This window comes from Carassius carassius, chromosome 26, assembly GCF_963082965.1.
Source record: "Carassius carassius chromosome 26, fCarCar2.1, whole genome shotgun sequence".
NCBI classification, from domain to species: Eukaryota; Metazoa; Chordata; class Actinopteri; order Cypriniformes; family Cyprinidae; genus Carassius; species Carassius carassius.
Genome location: NC_081780.1, coordinates 9058305 through 9080904, shown reverse-complemented (window position 1 = coordinate 9080904; position 22600 = coordinate 9058305). Strand labels below are relative to the sequence as shown.

At 36.2% G+C, this 22600-nt stretch overlaps 2 protein-coding genes across 2 annotated transcripts; both read left to right on the top strand.

The window, feature by feature from the left end:
• Positions 1-177: 177 nt before the first annotated feature.
• Positions 178-13946, top strand: LOC132105717 (YY1-associated factor 2-like). Its single transcript, XM_059511053.1, has 4 exons — positions 178-342; positions 646-771; positions 8251-8379; positions 12773-13946. The coding sequence occupies exons 1-4, from the start codon at positions 317-319 to the stop codon at positions 13011-13013; spliced, it is 522 nt and encodes a 173-aa protein (XP_059367036.1). The 5' UTR covers positions 178-316; the 3' UTR covers positions 13014-13946.
• A 7315-nt stretch (positions 13947-21261) lies between these two features.
• On the top strand, positions 21262-22307 carry gxylt1b (glucoside xylosyltransferase 1b). Its single transcript, XM_059511910.1, has 3 exons — positions 21262-21524; positions 21802-21974; positions 22079-22307. The coding sequence occupies exons 1-3, from the start codon at positions 21407-21409 to the stop codon at positions 22238-22240; spliced, it is 453 nt and encodes a 150-aa protein (XP_059367893.1). The 5' UTR covers positions 21262-21406; the 3' UTR covers positions 22241-22307.
• The last annotated feature ends 293 nt before the right edge of the window (positions 22308-22600 follow it).

Sequence of the window (22600 nt, the reverse complement as noted above, 5' to 3'; positions counted from 1 at the left end):
CATAGTAAAATCTTAGTAAAGGTATGTTGCACCCTATTCGATGAACGCATGTCTTTAATTTAGAGTTGCTCATTTCCCTCACTCGCACTCGTCTCGCTCTGCGCCCGGATGATTTGTGATGAAGCAGGAGCAGGAGGCTCAGGAGAACGACCCTAGATTTTGAGAAAATAGTTCGGCGCCGGATTGGTGGAGCTCAGTCACGTGGCCACCGCTGCGCTCGAGGTTCTACTACAGCTGGGGAGGGAGCCGCTCGAGAGAGGACAGAGCGCGAGAGGCGGCTGTGCCTGCGACGCTTCGCACAAAGTTTTTTTGGAGCATGGGAGACAAGAGGAGTCCGACGAGGTAAAAACAAACAGAAAGAAACTCCCACAGCCGCGGCTTCGAGAAACTCGAGACCGTCTCAAGGCTTGAAACAGACCATTAGGCTGCGCGCGCCTGAATGAGAAAGACGCAACAGAGTGGCCACCATGGCGGACTGGCTGTTTTTATCAACCTAAAGTGTCATTTATTTAAAAGAAAAACAAAGCCCGCGTCGCCTGCGCAGGCGTCCTGCTGACTGTTCGCATGGATATGATCAGATATGTGTGTCGGAGATTTCTACAGTCCGAGATGTGATGTTCTCTCTGTTTGTTTTGCTTTTTGAAGGCCGAAACGCCAAACGAAGCCCTCCGCCGAGGACGGCTACTGGGACTGCAGCGTGTGTACGTTCAAGAACAGCGCCGAAGCGTTCAAATGCATGATGTGCGATGTCAGGAAGGGCACGTCAACACGGTGAGTGTGCCACACGACGCCTGCTGCTTCACATCTAGCGAGCTGCCTACCTATACAACATTTTGGGCTTCACTCGATACCCAAGAACGCCGTCTAGATAGCCAGGTCGTTAGGTTTTGAGACAGCCGTTTGTCTTGGGTGTATGAATAATTTACACAGTTAATACAATGTTTATAACCTCAGGAACAAGTGTCAAGCTACTTAACTTAATCTCTGTTTGTAAAACACCCATTATTTCCTGGTTAATGTGGGCTATTTCAGAAGTAATTGGGGTTTAATTTGAATTCATTTTGTAATTATACATTAGCCAGGCATGACACAACCTATAAATAAACCACTGTGATGCCATACATTTTTTTTCCATTAGCAGTCTAAAACGATTTCAATAAATTGGCTTGTAAACCGTACATTCATCTTAATTCTAATGCCTAAGTCGTTCATATTTTCATAATCTTCATAATTTGCATATCAAATGCATTAAAATTAGCAATTTGTAATGTTTCTCTGTTTTTATCTTAAAGCATTAGGGATGCACTCATACTAGCGATAATAACTACTAATGTGGTATATTGGAGGTTAAATACTTGTACTTGGTATCAGTATCATTATTTAATGATTTCAATTAAGTGGTTGCTAAAGATTACTTTGAAAATATGTAAGTGGTTTGATTATTATGTGTACATTAAAGCATTTTTATGGAAAATCTCAAATTCAGAACAAACATTTAAATAATTAATGCTTGAAGACACAAACTTTGCCAAGGCTATGCTGGAAAATTGTGAAGATAATGTTACTAAAGTTGTGGTGACATTTACTGCTGTTCTGCAAATGTTCACCATCGAAATTGAGTCATATCAATAGGAATCGGCACAATCTGGAATTTTGCATTGGTGTGAAAGATTTGCCCACATGCAGATTTCGCAACAGGTTCAAGTTGGTTTTGCAAATACTCAACGTTGACCAAAAAAGCTGCTTGGTTTGGAAGTAACTTTTGTATGCTGTGCTTTTTTTCGTTACACTTTTGACTAAGGTATGTGTATGCTGTATGTGGATACCCAGAGCTGTATGATACTTCTTCATACTTTTACAGAAACAGGAAGAAAAAGGATATTGCTTGGAATAAATAGATTAATTGAATAAAGACCAAAGATTACCTGTTTGAGTTACCCAAACAAATTATATTTTATGTTGAACCACTAAAGAGACATGAGAGCCAGTGGCAAATGTCAGAAGGACTAGCTGAGTTGAGACTGCTCTAGGCAGATACATGATCACTGAGCTCCCGCTGAACGCATGGAGCTGATCATCTCTGAAATCTGCCAAACACATTTTTAAATAGGCGCTGTCTTTATAAATAAACCGCATATTTGTGTTTAAAACTACATTCTCGCCTGAAATACTTTTAAAACTACATTTCATGACACGATAACAGTAATATTTTGAAAATTATCAGAATAAATGGTGGTTGAAATCACAATGCTGCGTGAACTGGCAGAAGCCCCTCCCATGACACGAATTTGCGTCTGTTGTTAAGTTAATTTCACGCGTGAATGCAGAGAATAAACTCGAAATGTTCAAGCGTCCAACACACAGTAATCAGGAAAATTAAAGTAATTCTGTTTCTAAAGATATGGTCACATTTCTTGTTGTTAATCTAGTCATGAATAAGAATCTGGTATTTCGCACGAGGGCGAAAAATTTCACCTATAGATTTCAGTACAGTTGGTCATCCATTTCGCCATGTTGACCAACAAAAAGCTGCTTGGTTCGGAAGTGACTTCGGCGTGAGCTGTGCTTTCTTTCCGCTACACTTTTGGCAATGGAGGTTTAACTGAAATAGGAAAGAAATAGAAAATAACAGTAAAAGAATACAAAAATGAATCAATTCAGAATTTTTCACTTAATCATACAGAATGTGGGGTCCTACACAATACTAGCATCTACTCTGCTTGTATCGGTCTCACATATAGCGCCTATCCCGTGGCAGCGATCCATGAGAGCGCACTAATGACCTCATCAGAGAAGACATTTAATGGGCTCGTATTTTCTCACCTTCATCTCATCTGTCATAAAAATCCTGCTTTGGAACAGTCAGCGACTGAGTCGGCAGTCAGTTATTTCCCTTATATCATTAAGATGAGATCAGGTCAGGGAGTAAAACATTTATCATCTGCGTTTCGGAACATAAACGCACCCTAAAAGCAGATGATGATGATGATGACAGACCTCTGCTGTCAACAACAGCGGCAGATAACGATCATCTTTCTTTAGGGAGATTGTTTATAAAGGCTTAATTATGTTCAAGTTTCAGATCCCATTACCACCAGCTGAATTAAAGTATTATTACAGCAGTTATTTAAAGCCAACCAATGTTCATTTTTGCTGCAAAAGTGCGTGTGAGAGGGCGGTGGATTTTTATGTGGGGGTGGGGTGCTGTCACTCGTCTAGGCCACCACAGCAGCTGGCGTCCAGACGGCCTGAACTCATTTGCATTCAACGGCTTAATCAAGAATGCTGTCATCAAACGAGGCATCATCACATCAGGCACACACACAAGGATTCCCATGCCCATAAATAAACCCATGATTGCACATCTGCCCTGTTATAATGCCTCAAGATGGCCACAAATGATGGGGTTTAATGATGATGTCTTCTTGATTGTATGATCCTTGCAGGTCGTTCATTTATGAAGAAAGGAGAGCTTCTTGACACGCAGCTCGTTTACTCTTCTTCTGCTTTTATTCTGCATTTGCCGAGTGGTTGTATGCGTAAATGCCAATGAAATGCATTGGTGTTGATTGCCGCTTTCAGCTTCGTCGTCTTTTCGAGCAGCCGTCAGATGACAACCGTGTGTTCGTTTAGATTGCGGTTGTGTGCAGCGGATAGCATATGAATGTTTTATAAGGCTATGATTTAGCTGAGCCTAACTGATATGTGGCGAATGATACTAGGGTTAATTCAGAGCATGTTTGTTGGGCATCTCATCATATATTTAATTTGTGTTAAAAGACATGGTTTTAGAAAAAAAAATACAATTATCTGAATGTCAATTAGAGCCTGTGTTGTTTTGGATCCCATTGACTTGCATTGTAAGTACAAAACCAGGCAAAACAGTCTTCAAATAAATTATTTTGAGTTTCGCAGAAAGTCATAAAGGTTTGGAACAACAAAAAAGTAAAAATGTCAAAAGTTTTATATTGGGGTAAATTATCCATTTAAATGACGCAATACTAGTTCCTAAGTGAATGTTGTTTTTTTTAATGTTGCTTTGACTCTGGCTATATTTGCTCATTCTAAGAGAGATTTGTTACCTTGCGCTGACAGAATGACATTTAATTGATGAAGCTGCAGAGCTTCTCATTGAGCATTTCAGGCCATTCCCTCGCTGACCTAGCGAAACTGCCGGTCAAACCTCTTATTTCAGTGTACCGACACTTTTTGCCCCCAGCGAAAACTTCGCTCTGCAGGAGAGAGTTTATACCATTCAATTACTACAAAATGTAGAGAATGTCCCCTCTAGACCAAGCCGTTTTTATTTTTTACTCAAGACCTCTCACGATGAAGAACTATATATATATATATATTATTTTTTATATATATATATATATATATATATATATATAGATATATATATATATACACACATGCATACTGTATATATAACGGCTGTAAGTAGATTTAAATCTTTTTTTTGCACCAATATCTTGCATTTTAGGGCATAACTGCATTTTTAAAGTAGTTGTTGCCCTGCATCTTATTTGTCAACAGTCAACTGTTTGAAATGTAAGATGATGTACAAGGATGGGGGCGGAGCCAGTGCATTTACTGCATTAAAATATTTTAAATTGCATTACTTTTTCATAACTAATTAACCCATTAAATTGAGCCTATATAAACATTTTAATATATTTTTATTTGTTTTTATTATAATAAACTGCATTATATAGTAATAATTAGTGTGCAATCTTGACATATTTCGAAAAAACATAATTTGTAGCTATATGCATTAAATAAGTTATACCATGGCTTACACATGCTTATCTAGTGTATGTTATTAGATGACTAGTCAGTCAATTGCTACAATGTGGCATTTTTAAGAGTTGAGCAGCATGTGAAATCCTCTCTAATTGCATGTGTGCAGAAACCCAGAGCGCTGCACTGCGAAAAAGGCAAAACAAATGCAGTCTGAGGAAGCGTTCCTAGCATGCCTCTGCCAAATAAACAAGAAGCTACATAAAACATCTACATTATTCGGTATTTACAAGAGCCAGTTGTCATTTATTAGAGAAATTTTGCATATAGTTTGCAAAAGCATGCAAAGGCGCATGCCCGTACCGTCTCAAATGGGTTGACCTCATTTAGATTCAGACAGTTATGGGCCTTTGATGAAAGGAGAGAAAGCTGGATACAGAAGCGAGGGAGAAGTAATGTGGAACTGCAGTGTGGGATTTTGAAAAGCAGCTAAAAGGAAATGCAGACACTTGGAAAGAACCGGAAAAAAAAAGCGTGGAGAGTTGGGACGGTGGGAGGCAGTGGGCCATCTGTCAAACAGGGGACTTGGCAGTGGAGCGAAGGAAGGAGCAGTATGGAGACTGCATGTTCACACAGTGTAGTGCATTAATCATGGTGTCCCCTCCCATCACTCAAGCCCATGAGGACACAAGTCTCCCCGGTACAGTCATCATGCCATTATACAAACATGCAGATATGAACACATCTGAGAGACTCTTGGCTCAGAGTAGAGAACGCAGCCCTCATGTCCTTCTGATTTAACACTGTAATGTGGGAAAATTTGTTTTGTTTGTGCACTTATAGAAAAGAAGACATCTTTGTAGACACATTCAGTAATCATTTGATGTAAAAGCTGACATTGATGTGAGTTTATGATGAAATTCATTGCGTTGGCTTTATTTAAACAGAAAATGATTTGAGAAATTGAGTCAAGTTATAGTGTGAGAGACTTTGCTAAGAATACGCAATATATATTGGTACCATATTCATTATTATAATAATTTTTTTATTTAGATATTAAACATACTGAATATTTGATTGCACATGCTAGCTTCTTCTATTTCAACATTAAACATTAATTTAATATCACTAATATTTAGCAAATCTAAAAATGAATACCCATTTTCATACTATACATTATAATGTCGTGTTGCCTAAATTGATGTTATGGTCTGATTTAAATGGTTTTAGTTTGTGTTTTACAGAGTAGAGTAAAATTTTATTAATATGCAATTTGTAAGTCATCAGCCATAACATAATACAATTAGTTATTACATTGGCAGCGATCCCTTTATTGACTGAATTGGTTGATACACAAACAATATAATTGGAACATTAAATATGTATTTAAAAATTTATTAAGAAATTGTCATTATTCCAAAATAAATCTAATATTAACTGGCTTACTTTGCCTTTCTGCATTACTGTAAAGGATAAATGTAAACTAATAGCACGGATTACGTAAAGTGTAGTTGCAACATGTGTGCGTGAGACGGAAAGTGACTAATGATTGAGTAATTTCACAAAATCTCTCTCTCTCCAATGACAAACGTTCAAAAATAAGCAGGATCAACAATGTTAATGCCGAATTGCTTTGTCTGGCATGGAGGAAATGCATCACAAAGTGATCGATTGATTTACTAACAGTGCTGAGTGTGAAGGGTGTTAAGAGTCCACAGCAAGCAGCTAGGTCTTGACATGCAGCAGAGAGCGAGGCAGGCAGACAGCTAACAACAACTAATAATGGCCGTTTTCACTTGCCTTGGGCTCGGGATCAATGCTAATGACCGGTTCTTGGCTGCTCTGCTTTAAGGCTCTAGATGTCCTAATTTCACATTGTGTAACTTCATTAGCTATTCCCAAAGCACCCGGGGGGTAATGGATGAAAGCGTAAACATTGCACCAGCACATAGATACGGAGAAGCTGTTTTTAAAAACAGTGTGTGTGTGTGTTGGCAAAGCAGACGGCTACAATTGCTGTTGTGGACCGTTTGGTGTGTCAGCTGTTGTTCTTGACATTAGAGCAACGGTCACGGTGCATCCCTGTCGGCTTCACCCTGAGCTCTGATCTGAGATCAGTATAGGTTAGTTCAGCTCATAGGCCTAGATATAATCTGTAATTGCCGCAGCTGTCAGGTTGTTAATTAGTGGTGCAACAACTGATGCATTGAAATGACAACAGCATTACAGTATTCTACTAACAGACAACAGTAGGACAAGAAGGGCTGTTCTAGCAATTTCTGATTGGCTATTTACATCCATAGGTTCAGTGTGGATCTGGTGTTTTACATGTATTTTTATCATAATTTTATAATATGTATATATTCTCTCCGGTTTTTATTGTCAGTCTAGTTTTTTAGGGCTGCCAAAGGTAATGTGTTAATTAGTATAATAGTGTTATTGCATCAATTTGCATTTTATTTCTATTATTTTATTACTATGTACCTAAAACTGAAATAAAAATTGACAAACTAATTTTATTTTAGTTGTGGAATTACAAATGTATTTTAGTTTTTTTCCCTTTGTTTTATTTATCAGTTAACTATATACAGTACAGACCAAAAGTTTGGACACACCTTCTCATTCAAAGAGTTTTCTTTATTTTCATGACTATGAAAATTGTAGAGTCACACTGAAGGCATCAAAACTATGAATTAACACATGTGGAATTATATATGGAATTACATACATAACAAAAAAGTGTGAAACAACTGAAAATGTCATATTGTAGGTTCTTCAAAGTCACCTTTTGCTTTGATTACTGCTTTGCACACTCTTGGCATTCTCTTGATGAGTTTCAAGAGGTAGTCACCTGAAATGGTCTTCCAACAGTCTTGAACGAGTTCCCCGAGAGATGCTTAGCACTTGTTGGCCCTTTTGCCTTCTGTCTGCGGTCCAGCTCACCCCTAAACCATCTCGATTGGGTTCAGGTCCGGTGACTGTGGAGGCCAGGTCATCTGGCGCAGCACCCCATCACTCTCCTTCTTGGTCAAATAGCCCTTGATGCCTTCAGTGTGACTCTACAATTTTCATAGTCATGAAAATAAAGAAAACTCTTTGAATGAGAAGGTGTGTCCAAACCTTTGGTCTGTACTGTGTGTGTATATTTTATATATATATATATATATATATATATATATATATATATGTTTAGACAGGGAAAGCTTGTATATTAGGGGATGTTAGATTATTACAGGAAGTTGAATTACCAGTTTTTGGCTTCCTGCTATAGAGAGGAAAAGAGATGAGTGAAATTGAGGCGTTTTTTTTCTACTAATGAGAAAACACGTTATTTTCAGATTACTCTGTGTAGGCAAAACTTCTCAACTGGCTTCAACACTTGCCTGTTTTAACATGCTTTTTCCCACATAGTCCTTTTCATCAGGCCCTTGTGAGCTTGAATCATGTCACCCCGATTTAAAATATCTCGCTTTCTCACTTCTCAGTCTTCCCTTTTTTTCCCCTCAGGAAACCTCGTCCTGTCACACAGCAGTTTGCTTCGCCCACACAGCCCAAGAAAGAGAAAAAGGAAAAAACAGAGAAGGACAAGAACGAGAGAGAACCGACACTGAAAAAGAATAGCCACAAGAAAATGAGGTGAAATGTTGCGATACGGCCCCTGTATTCATAAATTCACTGCGTAGTTTGTACTCCTCAAACAAATTAAGTGGTTTTCTTTGGCATTTTACATAGCAGGTAGCTCAGTCAGGAAAATATCATGTATTGTTGCTTTCTATGTGGAAACTATTTGAATATAAATTATATTTCATCTTCCGGAATCCCCCGAGAATTATACTACTTTTTGTCCTCTTTTAGTGACAAATATTACAAATACAAATATTTGTAACCAATATTTGTTACAAAGTTTGGGGTCAGACTCAGTATCATTAATCTGTTCAGCAAGGATGCATTAAATTGATCAAAAGTGAGAGTAAAGTCATTTATAACCAGGGCTCTGAACCGGTTCAAGGAACGAAAACGAAAACCGGAAATGAACGAAATTGTGACAGGAACAGAACCAGAAACTAAATCAAATTTTATAGTGCCGAACAGAATCGAAAAATTTGAAATGGCCGATAACGGGTTAATAACGTTATTTTATCGTTCCATTTAATATTTGAAATTTGCTGTCAACCAATCACGAATTCCAGCAGTACCTATGCAAATGCGAGTGAAATGTCCGATCAGCTGTGAACTCATCATAGGCAAGTCTCAATGACAATGCACCGCCTTCAGGGCCGGATTAAGACCAAATTAGGCCTGGTGCTGCAGTGCAAAAAGAGCCTATTTTTTCTCGGCGTTGGTGCATGTGCATTCGACACTCAAGCGCCAGCATGCTTAGCCCTTTCCTGCCCAACTGATGACCGCAGCTCTCCTTTGATAATTCCCAACTTTGAGAAGCTCCGCTCGCCTGGGGCATTGGACATCATCATGCACAGAAAGATGCGCTAACCAATTTCGACATTTGGAAATGTCTGAGAAGGATTCAGCGATGACAAAAGCTAGTACAAGCTCTGCTGATTCGTTCACAGTCACCGGTTTCTGAGTGCGCATGAATGCAGCAAACTGTATCAGCTAATTTTGACCGATTAATAATCAGTTATTTTTTAAAAAGTCATTTATTTATTTTCAGTAAAGTATCAAAATATTTAAAAAGGTTTGCTGCATGGTTAAAGGGGTGGTTCGGGATTTTTGACATCGGACCTCATTTTTAAGTCAGCCTGGTTGTTATTCATTAGTGGAGACATTTTTTTTTTTTAATTATCCAGTCTTTATATTTGGATAGATAGCCGATGCTAGGCTAGCGCGAGTCAATGGGTATATGTTAGCCAGCCATTAAAAACCGTTTTACCCGCTCCACAGTGCACCAAACGCAAATCAATTATAACACTAGACTATCGATGCAAATGTCCGTTGATAGAATAATGTTAGAAATCAAACTTACCTTTCATCACATTGCATTAGTTATAATTTGTTCCCTGTAATCATAAGCCTTGTCGACAGCAGCAGCGGAGTGATATTGATTACCTAGGCAACCGAGTGAGCCGGTCCACACATGACGCAAGTGTATTTACCTGCCGCTGGCACACTGATTATCACTAACATCACATAAGCAGAACAAAGTAAAATTCCGCAGCGGCTGAGAAACTAGTTCCTTTAGGATCATTGAGATGAAAGGTAAGTTTGATTTCTAACATTATTCTCTCAACGGACATTTGCATCGATAGTCTAGTGTTATAATTGATTTGCGTTTGGTGCACTGTGGAGTGGGTAAAACGGGTTTTAATGGCTGGCTAACATATACCCATTGACTCGCGCTAGCCTAGCATCCGCCAACTATCCAAATATAAGGACTGGATAATTTTTAAAAAAAAATGTCTCCACTGATGAATAACAACCAGGCTGACCTAAAAATGAGGTCCGATGTCAAAAATCCCGAACCACCCCTTTAAAATATGCTATATATATATATATATATATATATATATATATATATATATATATATATATATAATATATATAGAGAGAGAGAGAGAGAGAGAGAGATAGATAGATAGATAGATAGATAGAGAGAGAGAGAGATAGAGAGATAGAGAGAGAGAGAGATAGAGAGAGAGATAGAGAGAGAACTTGTTTAGCCTATACGTTTTTTAGAGAGAAAAAAAAAATTATTTCTTTCAGAAATAGACATAATGCAGACACAAAACGTTAACAAACATCAGGCTATAATAAACACTAGGCTATTTTGTATAATCATTTGTCATTCAAATACATCGCGAATACGGAAATTTGATTTTGTGTTGAATGAGACCCAATGTTGGTTTCAGTTTCATTTTAGCCTAAATTAATTAGTTTTAGTTTGTCGTTAATATTGCTATAGCTTCTTATATTTTTAATTCTTGTTCTTTTCTAAATACTGTTAATTTAAATTATTTTGTTGTGGAGTTAGGGGAACTAAAATAGCCCAGTGGAGCTTCTCAAATTTCCCGGAAGCTGAACAGTTTTCATTTGCTATTTACCTCAAAATAATTCTTAGAATGAGATTTGAAGTCCGACTTTTGGACTCATATACAGCGTTACTTATTATACATATACTATTATTCTATATTCTTTATATTAAATAACATTTTAGCATCCAGATATGTCGGGAACGTGGAAACATTTGGATTCGTGCCAAAAGAGAGAGGTAGGCATCAGCTTCACCTTAGATTAATTTGTTTTTGGATTGACGTTTTTATAGCCTAAACTAATAGCTGTTTTTATAATGTTTTTAAACATTTTGCTTTAGACTACAGGCATTTTAGCCTTTATTATTTCGGAAGTAATATGGCTAATAAAATGCGACGTGAAAAACTCTCAAACCTCAATACTCTTTTTACTCTCAAAACGCAATATTATGATGTTTTTTCTTTTCTTTTAACAATGCAGCAAACATTTTTAAATATCTTAAAAATACTTTGTCTTTAAAGTGTTGGTAGATTTTTTTTTTTTTTTTTTTTTTTAGTAGCTTACATTTGGCCAAAATCTAGAGATGATGACTAAGCGTTAGATCTCTATTTTTTTCCTTTTCTTTTTGAGTAAAGAAACGCTATACTTTATTATTATTGTTATATTATTAGGTAAATAATATTGTTTTTTAAAAAATAATGTTATTAACCGGTATTTCTTCCACCCGAACCGGTTTCGGAACGGTAATAATATCAGAGGAATGCAGAACAGAAATGTTAAAATATCGATTCTGCTCGGAGTGAACAGATTTAAAAAAAAAAAAAAATCAGTTTTCAAGCCCTGTTTATAAAGTTACAGAAGATTTCTGTTTCAAATAAAATCCTATTCTTTTGAACTTTCTATTAATCAAAATATCCTGAAAAAATTTATCATAGGTTCCACAAAAATATTAAGCAGCACAACTGTTTTAAACAACAATAATAATGATGAGAAAAGTTTCCTGAGCAACAAATCAGCAAATAGTAAACACCTGTATTGAATGGTAATATTTTACAATATTATTGTTTTTACTGTATTTTAAAAATGTACTGTTTTTGTGTATTTTTCCGAAACGTTATGTATTAGAGCCTGGCCGATACCTCGTTTTGCCGATTTTATCGGCTGATATGAGTCTGTCGCATATATATCGTATCTGTGAATATGCCGCAGATATGAACTTTTTTTTTTTCAGAACATAGACCTTTTTCCTTTGTAAATGATGAGTGCCACCATTACGCACATGAAATGCTTCTATATGGTGTAAATACTTGGTTTGATCATCACATAACAATATACATGCACACTCACACACTATATATATATATATATATATATATATATATATATATAATACACACACAATGGTCGAATTGTAAAAATATTTCAGATTTCGGGGGATGGGCAGTTTCTTTTTCGGCTGTGCTTATTACATCCCTAATATCTGTATCGGCCCCCATATATAAATATATATATTGGTCGGGCTCTATTATTCATATGTTCAAATACACATTTCTGTATGTTAAAAAGACTTCAAATGAATGTTTCTGATGTTCTGATTCATCTCTTTGATCATTAGTTTGTTCATTGCCTCCCTGATTTTTTTTTTTTATTACCTATGGTGAAAAGGAATGAGAAAATACTAGCAAAGCCAAGGCCACCAGGCTCACCTTCGTGCTCTATTATAATATCAATTCAAGTCAATTTATATATTAAGCCAAATTAACTTAATATAATACAGATTTAGTTTCAAAACAGCTTTACAGTAATAAACAGTTAAATTACAGTGTTGATGTTGCTAAATGCATCAGTTATGAAACTATTTAAATTTCAGCTATAAAGCAGTTCTACAGAAGTTCTCAGTGCAGCTAAGTTTAGTTTGGTATCGATGTTGTCAAGTTCATCAATTATGAAATGCTATAGAGAAGCTCTACAGAAAAAAAATGGTGTCATTTATTCAGCTCAAGGGATGTCAAGCATCTGTTCTTTGCTCACTATCCTGTAGGCCCAGGTTAAAAAATGTGGACCGCAGCAGCGCACAACATCTGGAAGTGACAGTGGGAGATCTGACGGTTATCATAACAGACTTTAAGGAGAAAACTAAGCCCTCCTCCAGTTCGTCCTCCAGTGCAGCTGGAGACCACCACAGCCAGAGCGGATCCAACTCAGACAACACAGAGAAAGGGATCTCCAGATCCTCGTCCCCGCGAGGGGAGGGTTCCTCACTCAATGGGGAATCTCACTAAGAACCTGTGGATTACGAACGTTACTTCCAGTCTCCTGCACCTAATATATCCATTTTAAAACGAACAGTTACAGGAGCATGCTTATGTATGCGAAGACTTAACGAGACGCAGACTTAACCCAGCAATATAAGCCATCTCTCACTACTACCACAGTTATAAGATCAGAAACATAGGATTTGATCACAATACACTCATCCTGGTTTGATACAATGCCCAGTAGGTCAGCTTGAGATAAACTGTAGAATTTTGTAAGCAATTTTGATGATTGAATTTTGACGATTTAATTCCTATAGCACGTGGTAGTTTTATGAATTGGATAAGTATTGTTTTTATGTCTGGATTTGGACATTGACACCCGTTCTCGTTCTCGTCATTATCTTAAATGGTTCATTTCATAAACCATTATTTTTTTTAAAACCACAATCTGTAATTTCTGCAACAGCACCCATTACGTCTCGACAATTAGCCCTGGGGCTTAAAAACATTCAACTGGAACATTGTTGTGAATGTATTTAATGACGTGTCTGTTGCAAACTGTTACTTTAATATACTTTAAATGCATTACATGATGAAGTCATCTATGAATAACTGTGACCCAAACAAGACTTCCTTTCTCAATTGTTTGTTGCACCTGTTGGTACTTTTTGTATGGCTTTATGAGATGCAGAAATTAATTGTTTAAATTGTTCTTGTTCATGCGGTTTTATTTGAAACTTGTCATAGATTGCATCACTTGTGCGGCTAGTTCTACCAGCACTGTTTTGTGTTAGACTGTCTTGATATAATTCTGTTAATTCCACAAGAAACATAACATTTAAAAATGACAAATGTATTTGTAAGATGTTGAATTCATCCCCTCCTTTATGATGAACGGTGGTATATAAATATATTGCAGTAGAGGAAATATCTCTTAATAAAATTTAAGATTTAGAATCCTGTTGTCAAGTAAAAGTTATTTCTAGGGCAAATGAAGATCTTAAGGGAGTGATTATCAAATTTTGATCATTTTTTGTGGTGAAATGTATTCACTGTGGGTCTTCAAAGTGTTGTGGTTTTTACCTCACCATGAGGAGTGATGCAATATGTGGCTAACAGGTTGAGTCAGAGACGAGCAAGAGTAGCTAATTGTTTCTTATTTGACAACTACCAGCAGTGTCTTAACACAACATGCAATCCATTTCTCAATAGACATTGCCTTGTACAGCAGAAAACATTCCTTTTCCTTTTATCTCTGATGAAAATAAAAAGCAGAAAGCATTTTTTGCTGGTAAAAAAAGATCACCAAGTCAAGTTCCTCTATGCTCCCTACAAGTAAAATATTAGGAATATTCATAATTTATTCTACATGTACGGTTGTTGCTTTTGATACGTGTTCCTCTAAACATTAAAACATATATTAAAGATACTACTACTAATTTAGTTATGAATCATTATTACACAAGTCAAGCTTTTGTTTTACTAGGAGGTACGGTACTAAGAATTCATTTGAACTTTACTGTTCTTGCAATGGCTAGGCATAATAATTAAATTAAAATATTTGTAAGATTAAAATAAAGATTTATTATTAATAATTTAATTTCAAAGTCACATAATCCTGTAAAGGAAAACTAGAAATACTAGCAGTTATTAATAAAAATAGAAGTCCGCGACTGAATAATATGTAATAACTTTAAATAGCTGCTAGTAAGTTAAAGTGTTTGTCATAACAGGGGTCATTCTTACACCATTTGTGGGAAAACTTGTATGTGGGGGATGGTGGTGGTCGTTAGTGATAGGAGAAGTGACTCATTTGTGCGAATCGGTTCCTACGAACAGATAATTTCAAACAACAGACACAGCGGCTCTTTAGGTAATTACGTCATTGTGTGGTCTCTGGCAGAGTTTTGGCATGCTCAAGAAAGGCTCCAGTAAAAACAAATGTAGGCACGTATTTATTTAGATATGGCCCTGGAGCACAAAAAACAGTCGTAAGTAGAACAATTTATGTTTGTAGCAATAGCCAACAATACATTGTTTGGGGGGGGGGGGGGGGGGGGACTGTCAATATTTATTTTATGCCAAAAATCATTGGGATATTTTGTACATTTTCTGCCGGGAATTTTTTTATTAGTAATATGCATTGCTAAGAACTTCATTTGGACAACTTTTAAAGGCGATTTTCTCAATATTTTTTTATTTTCTTTCCCTCAGATTCCAGATTTTCAAATATTGTCTTACCTAACAAACCATAAATCAATAATAATATTTTTCAGCATTCAGATCATGTATAAATCTCCATTAAAAAAATAAATAATACCCGTAAGATTTTGACGTTTCGCAGTCACATTTTATTTGCGTTTTATTTTCCGTTTAAGCTTACCAGGTTGTTAATTATAATTTCATGTAATTGATTTCAGTTTGCAGCAGCAAGGATTCACTTAATATATTTTTTAGCAATAATGCTATTTTATATGTAAAAGCAGGGGGGCAGGGTTTCATATTTTTTTGAAGCACCCCTGGGCTCCGCCATTGGCTAGCGGACCCCCACCTGCTGTTAGCATTCCATTGACTTCCATTCATTTTGGCATCACTTTGACAGCGAATAACTTTACACCTGAGGCGTTTAAAGACTCCATTTGTCCATTAATTATTTCCAAAGAAACACGAAAATGTATAAAAGGCTCCATTACCTTGTATCTTACGTTATGGTCCCGTAGAAGCAGTTTTTGTAAAAAATAGGCTAACGATTGCGTCATAACCAGCGACTCTCTGTCACACAGTAGAGAAATTACCGAAAAAAAAAAAAAAAGTAGAGAAATTACCGTATGGACAGGAGGAGAAGCTCGCAGGTAATCTTTTACTGTCTATGAGGCTATCGGGGGAACGTGGAGGCATAAAGTCAAGGGAGATAATTAATCAGAATACTTACCAAAATTTTCTCCCGTTCACGCTCGCCTTCTCTGCAAGATTCGATGGGTGATTCAGATTTCTCTTGGCACAGCGGTTAGAAGACTTACAGGTTGCTCACGTTACATCTACATCATCAAGCTTTGTTTGAGTCTGCGCAGTACGCTCGACCCCTCTAAGAACCAAATATCTTAAATTCCCCATCTCTCCAAAATCTAAAGAAATGCATTTTAAAATTTTAAATGGTATATATCCTTCAAATGAATTTCTACATCTGCGATTTGGCTTTGATAGAAATAGCTGTGCTTTTTGTATAGGTATAGAAACCACAGAACACTTATTCTTCCAATGTCCTTTCATGCTTTGTGGACTGACATTCATGACTGGCTCCATTCTAATATCCCACTAGATCTCTTTACTCAGAATGATATTATTTATGGCATTACCTTAGAAAACAATGATTTAGATTTTTTGATTAACAATGTCCTGATTCTTTGTAAATTTTACATACATAAATGTAAATACAGGTCGGTTAATCCTAAGTTTTCTGTTTTTCACAATGATTTTATTTCCTTTACTAAAGCCTTAAAGAGACTGAAATGCAAATATGCAATTAAACTTGATAATTTAATTGAAAGATACGATTTGCTGTACAAGCCCTAGCCCCTAGAATGTTTCTTACAATGTTTTCTGACAATGTTCTTTATGATTGTTAAAAGATGCACTATTTTTGTTTTGTCTTTTATTTGTTGCACCCGTTCTGTTTCAAGGAATACTACTGAAACTTCATGCCACTTTGTTTTGTAAATGGAACTTTGTCAATAAAGTTTAAAAGCAAAAAAAATATTTAAAAAATAAAAAAAAGTACGCTCGACCCCCAGGAAGTGCGTTCTTCTAATTGACTTCATTTTTCTCCGTTGAATCCAATGGGGTCGCTGTGTCCATTTCTTTTACTGTCTATGATAACAAGTCAGTTTTGCTAATCACATCTCTAAACATATTTACGTAGCATATGAATGAGTTCAACTGATTAATGAAAAAGATCCGACTCAAAAGAACGATTCATTCACGAACCGGACATCGCAAGTGGTCATTAGTGGGCGAGTAGGCTAACGTTACTGTACACACACAAACAGTGTAAAAACAGTGTCCGTGTCCTGTAGAATGCGTGTATATCTTAGTACATTTAATCTGTGCATAGTTATCGCTCTTCTGCCTTTAGTATTTTTTTCAGTAAACATGACGCTGAAGGTTTCTCGCCTGTTTTAAAGCAAGTCAGGGCGCCACTTGAGCCATCCGTCGCGAAGAAATTAAATGGAGTAAAATCTAAACAACTCCCCACCGCGACCAGAGAACACAGACCGCGGTAAATCAAATTAATTTCAATCATTTTCTTAAGTTTTGTTGTTGTTGTTGTTTGGCGGCAAAGTGTGACATTCAGTGTGAATGTATGCTGCAGCGATAGCCAGTTTATCTTCTATATCATTCGCATAGGATGAAAGGAACAGGAAAGGTCCAACACTCCGAATTCACATGAGAGGAAAACGATGCGCATGACAACAGCCTGTGTGTAATTCCACACTCGAAGGTGTTCACACCTAACTTACCTGCAGGCCTAACGTTACTGATTCATTGTCAAGGGAGAGCGCTGGCATGTCGAGAACATTGTTGAGATGTTGAGTAGTGATGCAACAGACCACAAACTGCCAAATCAAGTCTTTCTCACACACACCTGTGTTTCAGCAGGTAGGCTCAGATTAAAGGCAAATGGGTGATTACTTCCTTGAATTTCTGTAATTGATTGAACTTATCTCAGGGGAAAAAAATATATAATGTAATAAAAAATTTATATATATAGGTGCTGGTCATAGAACATCATCAAAAAGTTGTCAAAGCACTGAATGCATCGAGAAGTGCTGCATAGGGTATGACATCTGGGGCTCTTTCGTTGTATGGGACAGTATATATTTAAGGACAAGAACTCCAAGGCAATCGAATTGTAGTGAAAAGTTAAAAAGCCTTTATTGCATCACTGGCTATACATTAAAACTCTTTTGGTGAGAGGTACATCTACGCGTTGTGGTTAAATGCCTTCATCAGGGTGTGTGTAACCAACATCATCTCAGTTCATTTAACAGCAGTTAATTATTCGAATTAGAAACACCTGGTCGCTCTATGTAAAGCAGCTAGAAGAAAAAAACATTTCAAAGAGCAAGTGTCACACAATAAAATATATATATATATATATATATATATATATATATATATATATATATATATATATATATATATATATATATATATATATATATATAAAATAATAATAATGCTATTAAAAAATAAATACAAAAAATATTGATTTATTTCACTAATTCCATTCAAAAAGTGAAACTTGTATATTATATTCATTCATTACACACAGACTGATATATTTCAAATGTTTATTTCTTTTAATTTTCATGATTATAACTGACAACTAAGGAAAATCCCAAATTCAGTATCTCAGAAAATTAGAATATTGTGAAAAGGTTCAATATTGAAGACACCTGGTGCCAAGAGACAGCGTCAGAAGCGTCTCGCCTGGGCTAAAGACAAAAAGGACTGGACTGCTGCTGAGTGGTCCAAAGTTATGTGCTCTGATGAAAGTAAATTTTGCATTTCCTTTGGATATCAGGGTCCCAAAGTCTGGAGGAAGAGGAGAGGCACACAATCCATGTTGCTTGAGGTCCAGTGTAAAGTTTCCACAGTCAGTGATGGTTTGGGGTGCCGTGTCATCTGCTGGTGTTGGTCCACTGTGTTTTCTTAGGTCCAAGGTCAACGCAGCCCTATACCAGGAAGTTTTAGAGCACTTCATGCTTCCTGCTGCTGACTAACTTTTATGGAGATGCAGATTTCATTTTCCAACAGGACAAGCTACCAGTACCTGGTTTAAGGACCATGGTATCCCTGTCCTTAATTGGCCAGCAAACTCGCCTGACCTTAACTTCATAGAAAATTTATGGGGTATTGGGTAGAGGAAGATGTGATATGCCAGACCCAACAATGCAGAAGAGCTGAAGGCCACTATCAGAACAACCTGGGCTCTCATAACACCTGAGCAGTGCCACAGACTGATCGACTCCATGCCACGCCGCATTGCTGCTGTAATTCAGCCAAAAGGAGCCCCAACCAAGTATTGAGTGCTGTACATGCTCATACTTTTCATGTTCATACTTTTTAGTTGGTCAAGATTTCTAAAAATCCTTTCTTTGTATTGGTCTTAAGTAATATTCAAATTTTCTGATATACTGAATTTGGGATTTTCCTTAGTTGTCAGTTATAATCATCTAAATTAAAAGAAATAAACATTTGAAATTTTTCAGTCTGTGTGTAATGAATGAATATAATATACAAGTTTCACTTTTTGAATGGAATTAATGAAATAAATCAATGTTTTGATGATTATTCTAATTATATGACCCGCATCTGTATTTCTATCTATCTATCTATCTATCTATCTATCTATCTATCTATCTATCTATCTATCTATCTATCTATCTATCTCTGTATCTCTCTCTCTCTCTCTCTCTATATATATATATATATATATATATATATATAAATACACCAAATGTCCTCACAAGAATAATAAAACCTAACATATATTTTTTTTTATATTGTTAGAACCAGCATTGCAGTCCCCGTGAGGAAAAAAGTATTAAAAATAGTAAATGATGTTTATCTGAAAGTGTAACGGTGCAAAAAAATAAAAAGTAGGTTTAGAGTTAGGGGATATAAAAATATTGTTTGGTCAGTATAAAAGTAATAGAAGTCTATGGAAAGTCTCGACAATTCTCAGAAAAAAAACGTGTGTTTGTGTAAACAATTTTTTTTCTTTGTCCATCTTATTACATAAAAAAATTGTCTGTTTAATTTTGATATTTAATGATTGCAAACTTGACTGCAAATTATAAGAAGATAAAACCTATTTCATTACTCATATTTTATACATTATAAACTCATAATAAAGCTCATTTCAACATTTTACATTTTCTAAAGGATAAGCATATCCTGCACTGACTGTAGGAAAAGTAGTATCAGCTCATTTACTCATGGTGTTCAGTAAAGCTCAAACTGGTGTATTTCCAGAGATGTTGCACACAAGGTGAATTCACCTGGACCGCGAGAGACGATGCAGTTGGCTGTGGTGGCTTGTGGAGAGAGACACGGAGAAGTTGTCAACATGCTCATGACCGCAGCAATGCTCAGCAGCCGTGCCTTGAGATTTCACATCTTTGCAGAGGAGCAGTTACACACCAGAATATAAAAACAGCAGTCAGTATGAGCCAGTTGTCATTTCTGACATATGTATGCACATCTATGTTGTTTCACAAGAATGTGCAAGTTTTTTCAACATTAAAGGGGATACATGCAATTTTAAATGGGTAACGTAATGCTTAATTTCTCCAGATCTGTTCTGATGAAGAAACAAAATCCTCTACATCTTGTATGGGCTGAGGATTAGTATATTTTCAGCAAATTTTCATTTTTAGGTGACCTATTCCTTTAATCTGCTACTTAACTATTGAGAAACTGTATAAAGAGATTAAAGACTTAATCTTTTTTCCAATCCATTTTCCACTTTTACAGCTGGATTCCTGGCCAGCTTTCATCCGAGCAAAATTCAGCTATGTTGTTCACTCCATTTCATTCCCCCATGAGAACCATGAAAAGTGGAGTCAGCTTTTCAAGCCATGTGCATCACTAAGATTCTTCTTACCAGTGAGTATTACGGCAATTTAATGCTTAGTTTGAAATATCTACAAATATTTAAAGCAGAAGCTGATGTCTCCATCTTGTTTCAAAGGCAAACATGTGGGCTGCAAATGTCATGTGACATTCTATATTACTATATTAAAACACCTACCATCAAACAGAAAGAAAAAATAAAATAAAGTCTAATTAAAAAATTATATATATATATATATATATATATATATATAATTAATATAAAAATACAAAAATAAAATATAAAAAAAAAAAGCTATTTTAACTTTGGGCTTGGTTAGGTTTAAAAAAAAAATTATGAAAGAAGTCTTGTGCTCATCCAGGTTACATTTGAATCAAAAATACAGTAAAAGCAGTATTATTGTGAAATATCAGTTCAATTTAATATGTTTTATATTTTAATGTATTCAAAAATAGAAATTATTTGTGTCAATTCCAATGCTGAATGTTCAGCAGCCCTTAATGTAGTCTTCAGTTTCACATGATCCTTCTGAAATTATTCTAATATGCAGATTTGGTACTCAAGAAACGTTTCTTATTATTATCGATGTTGAAAACAGTTGTGCTACTTATTTAAATACATTCGAGTAAAACATCTGCTTATCTATTTAGGACTCCATGTTAATGGTTTTTTTAACATGTGATTACATTTGAGTCCAGAAGAAGGGGTAAAAGTCTCTCTACTCATTTCAAACTACTCTTTTTCTTTCTTTTTTTTTACTCTGGATGGACAGAATGACATGTCTTCTGTTGGTCTGCACTGGGACGAGCTTCTGATGCCTCTGTTACAGAAATACAAGCTTAACATAACCTGGGGTGATCAAGATCTGATCAATATCATCTTCCATTTCAATCCAGGTAAGCCTTTCTGGATTTCGCCCATTCCTTTCCATTCTCTTTCAAGTCTCTATAACAGGGTTATTCAATTCTTGCCCTGGAGGGCCAGTGCACTGCAGAGTTTAGCTCCAAGCCTGATCAAACCCACCTACCTGTGATTTTCTAATGATCCCAAAGACATTGATTAACAGGCTCAGGTGGGTTTGATCAGGGTTCGAGCTTAACTCTGCAGTGCACTGGCCCTCCAGGACAAGATTTGAATAACCCTGCTCTATAACGTGTGTGTGTGTTCACCCAGAGATGGTATTTACCTTCCCCTGCCACTGGAACTACCGCCCTGACCACTGCATCTATGGCAGCAACTGCATCCTGGCAGAAGAAGAGGGTGTTTTAATGCTACAAGGCAACAGAGGAGTGTTTCACAGTGACAAACAGACAGCCTTCAAGGCTGTGTATGATGCTTTCAAACATGTAAGTTGTATTATTTTAGTTAGTTGCTAGTTTTTTTTTACTTTAGGTTTTTTTTCCCTTTCCATTCCAAAGCTAATAAATCAGTCTTTACTTTTTTCTGGCAGTACATGTTTGGAGAGGATCTCATAAAATCATTCTCGTTACCCCTGGAGGAGGCGCTGAATGGAACCACTCACACATACTGCAGGAAAGTTAGTCATTTCTTTACCAGAGGACTTGGAATGTCTGTAAGGAAGATCCAGAGAATGCTTCCAGCAGTTGGCTGAGCTGTAATGTTGTTGCTGAATAATGACAGAAAAGTATTCTCTGAGACAGGATCGGAGCATCGCTGCTCTTCCATTCGAATCTGTGCAATATTAGTAGAATGTGTTGAATAATGAAATGTGAATTTAAACTGATTTTTTATTTAAAAATTTTATCCTAGTTAAAGGGACAGTAAAAAATAAAGAAATAAATATAAATAAAAATACATTATTCACCCAAATGTTAATCTGAACAATTTAACAATCTGCCAGATTTGTTTCTGGAAATTATGACTACTATAACGCTTCTTCTAGTGCTTTTGGGTGTACTGTTTCTTTAAGGAACACTCTACTTTTTTTTTGGAAATAGGCTCATTCTTCAAC